The sequence below is a fragment of the Pituophis catenifer genome, unplaced genomic scaffold (genome assembly GCF_029215685.1).
Source record: "Pituophis catenifer annectens isolate HBS135680 unplaced genomic scaffold, rPitCat1.0.hap2 SCAF_10, whole genome shotgun sequence".
In the NCBI taxonomy this organism is placed as follows: domain Eukaryota; kingdom Metazoa; phylum Chordata; class Lepidosauria; order Squamata; family Colubridae; genus Pituophis; species Pituophis catenifer.
The window spans coordinates 11001000-11009695 of NW_027256890.1; the positions used below are offsets into that span (position 1 = coordinate 11001000).

The 8696-nt window shown below is 46.5% G+C and overlaps 1 protein-coding gene across 2 annotated transcripts in view; it reads right to left on the reverse strand.

Moving 5' to 3' along the window:
• Positions 1-1160: 1160 nt before the first annotated feature.
• Positions 1161-8696, reverse strand: part of RFC5 (replication factor C subunit 5) — a 16141-nt gene continuing 8605 nt past the window's right edge. For both annotated transcript variants that reach the window (XM_070950570.1, XM_070950571.1), the window contains 7 exons: positions 8326-8399; positions 7974-8133; positions 6539-6620; positions 5604-5733; positions 4178-4255; positions 2983-3037; positions 1161-1644 (listed from right to left, as the gene is read on the reverse strand). In XM_070950570.1, coding sequence (XP_070806671.1) covers positions 1548-1644; positions 2983-3037; positions 4178-4255; positions 5604-5733; positions 6539-6620; positions 7974-8133; positions 8326-8399 — 676 coding nt within the window. In that variant the 3' untranslated portion in view covers positions 1161-1547. The remainder of the gene's footprint in view (positions 1645-2982; positions 3038-4177; positions 4256-5603; positions 5734-6538; positions 6621-7973; positions 8134-8325; positions 8400-8696) is intronic.

Here is an 8696-nt window from a genome sequence, read left to right on the forward strand (position 1 = left end):
GCCCCCCATTTTTGGCCTAGTAGGCCTCCCTGCAGCTTCCTGGGCCCATAAGCAGGCTGTTTGGGGGGTCCACCCTCCCTGCCCCCCATTTTTGGCCTAGCAGGTCTCCCTGCAGCCTCCTGGGCCGAAAAACAGACCGTGGGGGGGGGGCACCCTCCCCGCCCTCCATTTTTGGCATAGCAGGCCTCCCTGCAGCTTCCTGGGCCCAAAAGCAGGCTGTTTGGGGGGTCCACCCTCCCTGCCCCCCATTTTTGGCATAGTAGGCCTCCCTGCAGCCTCCTGGGCCCAAAAGCGGGCTGTTCGGGGGGGGGCACCCTCCCTATCCTCCATTTTTGGCCTAGCAGGTCTCCTTGCAGCCTCCTGGGCCCAAAAGCAGGCTGTTCGGGAGGGCCACCCTCCCCGCCCTCCATTTTTGGCCTAGCAGGCCTCCCTGCAGCCTCCTGGGCCCAAAAGCGGGCTGTTTGGGGGAGGCACCCTCCCCGCCCTCCATTTTTGGCCTAGCAGGTCTCCTTGCAGCCTCCTGGGCCCAAAAGCGGACTGTTCGGGGGTGGGGGGGGAACACTGCACCCCCCATGCTCCGCCCCTGCGCATTTCCTCCTGATCTTGCACATGCCTCTCCTGCATGCGCCCCGCCCCCAACGCATCCTGAAAATCAGCCGGCCGGCAGGAGGCGCGTGCGCACATGCGTGGTGGAGGTGAGCTGGGCGACGGCTCGCGTGCCCACAGAAAAGTATAGTTTCGCCATCAGGGACCTAGGAATTCCCCCGATGTGGGGAACGTGCAAATTTTTGCACCATGAAAGAGTTTAATAAGTGGCCTGGCTTGTTAAATTGGGAGACCGGATGTGAAGAATTTTAGGGTTGGGTGGAAATCGAAGAGAGTTTGTTCTCTGCCCAGCTGGTGTAAATTATTCTGGATGGGAGATCTGAATCTATCGGACGGTTAGTCCGAGATGATGGTTAGTATAAGGAAATTCTTCAATCTAAATCTAAATTTAGGCATTTCCTTATAGTAAGAGCTGTCAGCCAGTGGAATAGCCTGTGGGACAGTAGTGGGGAACAGTTGTTCCTAGTTACTTGATGTCTTTAAACAGAATTCAGCCGCAGTTGGACTAAACAACCTCTGAAGCTTTCTTCCAACTACACTGTTGTTATGATCCTTTCATATAAATGAATTTATTTTAAACAAGATTGGTGGGAGAGGTGGGGAATCAGGGTGCAGCTTAATGAGGTGGCTATCGTGAATGTATTTTGAGACATTTTGAACCCAATTATACAATTCCGGAGACGTAATAAAAAAGAACCATCGTTCTGAAGCATCTTGAAGGCCGTTTCTTGTCCAGGTAGACGGGCAATGATTCTCGTCCAGATTGGCGAAAGAGGACTACGTTCTTCTGTTAAGATCCTAAGAAGCGCCGAGAAGGATCAGGTGGTGTAGGAGACATCCAGAACCCACAAGGTTTTGATGAGAACGGTTCAGATGAGTTCTAAGGTCAACCCTTAGGTACCCGGGTGGTAGATCAGGCAGTAGGGGAGCAGCTTGGTCCATCAAGCCTCGGCTGCAATCAGATCTCTCGTGACCTGGAAGGCAGCTACAAGAGACCCTAGTTGGATCTTCTCATTTGTTCCTGCGGCCAGGCGGTGTCTGAAAGACAACGGAACAGGAGATGACCGATCTTACGCAGGATGTTTTCTAAAGAAACCTAAAGAGCCGAGGAAGCGCAGTGGTTAGAGTGCAGTACAGCAGCTACTTCAGCTGACTGCTAGTTCAGCAGATCAGCGGATCAAATCTCACCGGCTCAAGGTTGACTCAGCCTTCCATCCTTCCGAGGTGGGTAAAATGAGGACCCAGATTGTTGGGGGGCAATATGCTAGTTAGTATACTGTCGATTGTTGTAAGCCGCCCAGAGTCCTTGGAGAGTGGGCGGCATAGAAATATGAATAATAAAATAAAATAAAAATAAACCTATATAGCAGTGATGGAGAACCTTTTTGGCTCGGGTGCTGAAAAGGGAGCGCATGCGCACAGCACCAAGTGCCGAAAAGGAAGCACTTTGCGCGCTCGTCAGGGCTGAGACCAAGAAGAGGATCTGCCAGGGGGCATGCGCGCGCTGGATAACATACTTTCAGTTTCAGCAAGTCTTCCGGTTACTGGCAGCAAATCTTCCGATTATTGCCGTGCATGCCCGCGCCGATCAGCCAGCCGGCATCCATGCTCACACCAGAAAATGGAAGACCAGCTCTTCCGGTTTACGGCGCTGCCACACGTACAAAGGCCAGCTGATCGTCACGTGCGTATGCGCGCCAGAAACCCGGAAGAGGAACGGGCTACGTCGCACATGCCAGGCGACATGGCCTCCGCGTGCCACTTTGGGCCCGCGTGCCACAGGTTCGCCATCGCGGCTCTATAGCCTGTAAAGAACATCTTACGATGTGAAAGAATCTTCAGGTTGGCGTGCAATGTGTTAAAAAGGCGAATTACACAGCAAGCTTTGAGCCTGTACAATTGTGTGATGTTGGTGTGCTCTGCGCTTCCTGGATAAATGAAAATTCAGCTTTGTGTAGGGAAGCGAGCTTCTAGTTCTCAACAGTTGCAGGCTGAACGAACCTTGGCAACCGGAAGGCTCGTGGACTTCAACTCCCAGAATTCCCCAGCCGCAATCATAGGGTCGTAGTGCACAGAGAAACTATACACAAAATCAGGGCTTCCCCAGTTCTCTCCTTCATATTCTCAACACTCCATGGGTGGTAATAATAATAATAATAATAATAATAATAATAATAATAATAATAATAATAATAATTCAATTTGTATGTCGCCCCTTTCCGAAGACTCAGGGCGGCTCACAATGCATAAAATTACACGTTGTATTTTTTTTTTTTTACACTAGAGGTTGGAAATCAATGCACCAATAAGATCTTAAGCCTGTGTCTACATTATCCTAAATAATGTGAAAAACAAGGCGCACTGAAGAATACTCACTCCACATCTGCCATCTTGATCAGCAGCTGGATCCGGACAGATGTTGGGAAATCAACTGTAGGATAACGAGAGAGCACAGGCAGCATTTTACAAAAATGATTCTCCTTCATTGTACCTTAAATAGCCAAATCAATAGCACTTAAACCTTATATATCGTCTCTGGGCAGTTTACAGAGTCAGCATCTTGTCCCCAACAATCTTATATACCACTGTGAAGCGGTATATAAGTCTAAGTGCTATTTCTATTTCTATTATTTCTATTTCTATTATTTCTATTTCTATTTCTATTTCTATTTCTATTTCTATTTCTATTTCTACTCCTACTCTATTCTACTCTACTCTACTCTACTCTATTCCTATCATCCCCATTCTATTCTATAGCTGTAATGGCGCAGTGGTTAGAATGCAGCATTGCAGGCTGACTCTGCCCACTGTCAGCAGTTCGATCCCCACTGGCTCAAAGTTGGTTCAGCCTTCCATCCTTCCGAGGTCAGTAAAATGAGGACCCAGATTATTTGGGGCAATAATCTGGGTGACACTGACACTGTAAACCGCTTAGAGAGTGCTGTAAAGCGGTATATATGTCTAGGCACTCTTGCTATATGCACCTGCACCAGAAGCAATTAGCAAAAACGGCTCAATAACATTTCTGTGTCATCCAGCCTTCCTGTAGTAAATTTTGTCAGATTATTCATGAACTGGCAGAGACATGGTAAGGTCAGCCAATGAATAGGCATAGCAACTAAGTCAGCCAATTGGGAGCTGAGACAGACTGGAGCCAGGACGTGTCTTAGTCTGCAGCTTCTGAGTCTGTGCAGAGAAACTGAAACTAGAGTGTGTGCCGTCTGCTCTGCTGAAATGAAACTAACTGTTCTCTCCTGCCTTGTGCTCTGCCTGTAACTTCTACCATGTTGGAAGAATCAACTATTGGTATTGTAAATACTTCATCTGTTATTATGTATATAAAGAAGTTACTGAATCCAGCGGAATCAGTTATCTGTGCGTGCTTCTGGATTTGATTTTTGCAAGAAACTCTTGACAGGTTATGGGCCCAGAGCGCACAGACGACCGAATTGTAATTAAGCTGAAAGACTGCCTGTGTGAGAAACCAGACAGAGGAGGTTTTTGCAAGATGGCTGCTGTTGAAGTTAAGGAGAGCTCTCTGTGACACACCAGCACCCCAAAGTCCTTTTACCTCGATGAACAAACAAATGAATTTCGGTTAGAATGTCTTGTAAAGCCAGGCCCTTCAAGGTTTTCAGTTCCAGGATGTCTGAGCAAAATGTCAAGGAGAGCCAGATTCCGTGGTGTTGGCGGCAGCCCAAATCTCTTTCATTTCAACTATAATTTTTTAACTGAAAGCTCTGACAGCGGTAAAGAACCCACAGAAGCTAAAACAGAACAGAGGGAAAAGAGAGAAAGCTAAAAGTGCAATAAGAAAAAAGGAAAGTAGAATAAAAAGGGAAAAAAAGATCTCAAGAAAAATATTAAGCGGCTTCCGATGTTCTTCCCAGCAGTTAATAGAACAACGATAAGGCAACGAAGGGACCTCAGAGGTTTTTGACAAGCAAAATCAATGGGGAAGCCCGATTCACTCAACAACCGTGGGACTAAGTTAACAACTGCGATAATTCACTTCACAAGGGTAGCAAGGAAGAGAATAAAATGTGGCAAAATTCACTTAACAAATGTTTCACTCGGCAACAGAAAATTTGGGCTCCAATGTGGTCGTAGGTCGAGGATTCCCTGTATGTTTGACCTCTTTTTCTTAAGTTATATCCTCTTGCTTTTCTTTCTAAAATCTTGCTCTGACCTATCCCATCCCATCCCATCTTTTCTATTCTATTCCATCTCACCCCATTCTAATATTTTCTATTTTATTCCATCCCATATTTTCTATTCCATCTCATCTCATATTTTCTATTCTATTCCATTCCGTCCCATATTTTCTATTCCATCCCATACTTTTTATTCCATCCCATCCCATATTTTGTATTCCATCCCATACTTTATTCCATCCCATCCCATATTTTTTATTCCATCTCATCCCATATTTTCTATTCTATTCCATCCCATATTTTCTATTCTATCTACTCCATCCCATATTTTCTATTCCACCCCATCCCATATTTTCTATTCTATTCCATTCCATCCCATATTTTCTATTCCATCCCATACTTTTTATTCCATCCCATCCCATATTTTCTATTCCATCCCATCCCATATTTTCTATTCCATCTCATTCATATTTTCTATTCTATTCCATCCCATATTTTCTATTCTATTCTACTCCATCCCATATTTTGTATTCCATCCCATACTTTTTATTCCATCCCATCCCATATTTTCTATTCCACCCCATTCCATATTTTCTATTCTATTCTATTCCATCCCATATTTTCCATTCCACCCCATGCTTTTTATTCCACCCCATCCTATATTTTCTATTCTATTCCTATTCATTCCATTCCATTCTATCCCATCCCATATTTTCTACTCCATCCCATATTTTGCATTCAACCCACTCAATATTTTCTATTCCATCCTATCCCATATTTTCTATTCTATTCCCATTTCATCCCAGTAAGCCACTTGTACACTGATTCCCATTTGAAGGATACTGCGGTAGGCGGAAGTGAAGTCCAGATTCAGCATCCAGTCCAGGATGTTGGCAATATCAGACTTGAGTGGCTGCCCAGTGCAAGTGTAGACGGTCTCTTCGGTCACTTTTCCAAAAGCCATGTACGTGCTCTGCAAGACGGAAGAGAGAAATCAGGAATCACTGCTTTGTTTGCTCAAGGAGGGCCATTTCTCCAGCGAAGACCGGTTGCTGGTTTAAGAGGACCAGGAGAACTGGACTAAACCACTATCAGAGTTTCTTGCAAAAATCAAATCCAGAAGCACATACAGATAACTGATTCATCTGGATTCATTAACTTCTTTATATACATAATAACAGATGAAGTATTTACAATAGCAATAGCTGATTCTTCCAACGTGGTAGAAGTTACAGCACAAGGCAGGAGATAACAGTTAATTTCATTTCAGCAGAGTAGACAAGCACACACACACAAACATACTGGTTTCAGTTTCAATTCTCAGCACAGACTCAGAAGCTGCAGACTAAGACCCGCCCTGGCTTCAGTCTGTCTCAGCTCTCAATTGGCTGACTTAGTTGCTTTGCCTGTTCATTGGCTAACCGTGTTACCATGTCTCTGCCAGTTCATGAATAATCTGACAACCACTGGCCGTTAAATTAATTTACGACTTAACGACCACAATTGAACCCCAAATTTTATGTTGCTAGCCGAGAAATTTGCTAAGCGAGCCTTGCCCCCCCATTTTACGACTTTTCTGGCCACCTTTGTTAGGCGAATCACTGAGCTTGTCGATCAGAAAGGTCAGCAGTTCGGCGGTTCGAATCCCTAGTACAGGTCTCCTGCGTGAGCAGGGGGTTGGACTAGATGACCTCCAAGGTCCCTTTCCAACTCTGTAAATGTTACAAGCAGTCTCGGGTTAGAAAAAAGGAAGCCACACCTGTATGGGGGGGCCTTACCTGCAAGATGTTCAGAGATCTGCGCATATCACCGTTGGACAGCGTCACCAAGGCTTTCATTCCGTCATCGCTGACATCAACACTGAAAGACCAACGAGGAATTTCAATAGGCCGCCAAGAATCTGTTGTGGCTCCGTCCTCCAAGCCCATCTTATCGGAGGAGGAAGGCTCCGAACATGAAGGAGAGGAGATGGCCAGACCTCCCTCTCCAGGACCCTCCTCTCTGGCAATGCCTCAGGTGTCTCCTGAAGGAGAAGAGATTGGCCAGGAGCCAGGTGTTTCCGAGCCGTCGGATAGTGACGAAGAAACGTTGTGGTTGGATCCACACCAGCGTCGGCGAGACAAGCGTGCGCAGCAGAAAAGGAGGCGTGCCAGAGATTAAGCTGAGTCACTGGACCACACCCCACAGGCTATAAAAGGGAGCGTGGTGGCCATTCGGACTCTGTGACGGACAAAGCTAAATCTCTGGCGAGTCACTTTGCACCTTTGGACACAACGCCTATTTGCTGTGGATTTAATTACAAACTGGACTAGTCAAACTGTGTGTATTTCTGTCTGTGTTATTGGAGTAAAAGTTCTTGGCAGGCAACTACGGAGTTGCTGCCAAGTTTCTTATCACTGATGTTGAGTGTTTGAAGAGTTTATTTAACCCTCGGCTGGCCGTTTGGGTGCCTGTGGGAGACGGGGACAGAACAGAATCCTGCTGTTTCCTGCACACTCACCCCTCCCAGCGATCCTACACAATAGGTCACACACCCGTGAAAAGTTCACTCTTTCCATCCGGCACCCTTCCCTAGAATTCTGGCAATTTTAAACTTTAATCAACATCATGCTCATCTGCTACCTTTGGGTTGGGGGATTGGGTTTTTCTGGCTTTATGATTCCACAGAACTAAAATTGGCAACTCCAAATTTGTACTAATAATGTTCTCGACAAACGCCCCTCCGAACTGCCTCTCCTTTAAACTCCATCCCCAGGTGTGCCTTGTGAAGGGAATCGGGGCCCTCTCCTTCCTCGTAAGCCACGCAACCCACATTGCTCTCTTCTGCGTTCTTCCCTGCACGCCCTAGGATGAGGAGTTGGTGGGCCTTGGTCTTCATCTGAACCCCCTCTCCCTTGTTCTACTTCTCCCCTGCTCTGCCCAGCCTGACTTTGCCCTTCCCCAGTTTCCTCCACAGCCAACGGAGCCACTCTCTTGCTCTCTGTCAGCTGTTCGTCTTCCGTCTCAGATTCAGACTCTGACGGAGGAATGACAGGCGCTTTGGAGAATAGGTTGGCATCCCCTCAAATATTGGAAGACTGTTATCCTTCTCTTCATTGCAGGCTAATTGATGAGTTGATGGGGCAGACGTAACACTTTGCAGAGAAAGCCAGAAAATTGGGAGCAGCCAGATCTCTGACTCTCTTCTGTCATTCCCTGAGGCTTTTTACTCACTTCTCCTTCTCGGTAACATGCTTCAACCGAGGAACCATGAGTTCTGGCGTCAACGGGCCAAACCGGAACCTGGTGCATCTGGATTGTAGAGCTGGAATTATTTTGGAGAGGTAGTTGCAGATCAGGCAAAACCGGGTATTCTCAGTGAATTTCTCAATCACTGGAAAAGACATATAAAGTCAAACATTTAGGTTAGCACTGTCAGATTCACGGCAACCTTAAAACAAGCTATCAGCCATCCTGTTGGGACGGCAGATCGAAATGGCTGCCATGAAAAAGTTAACGGCAATCGTGTCTAGGGCTGTTGATCTTCGTAGCATCCCTTTCTTGAAGGGATAGGGCATCAACTCACCACGCCTGAGAGCATTTTGTGCATCCTGGGTCATGGCATCGGCTTCATCCAGAATCACCAGCTTAAAACCTCTCCTAACAGGACAGAGAAAAAAAAACAAAACTGGGAACTCTAAAAAATTCAATGGACTTCATTGTAGAGCCACGGTGGCGCAGTGGTTAGAGTGCGGTACTGCAGGCTACTTCTGCTGACTGCCGGCTACCTGCAATTTGGCAGATCGAATCTCACCAGGCTCAAGTCTTCCGTCCTTCCGAGGTGGGTAAAATGAGGAGCCAGATTGTTGGGGGCAAGAGGCTGACTCTGTAATCCGCTTAGAGAAGCTGTAAAGCACAGTGTAGCGGTATATAAATCTAAGTGCTACTGCTGTTGCT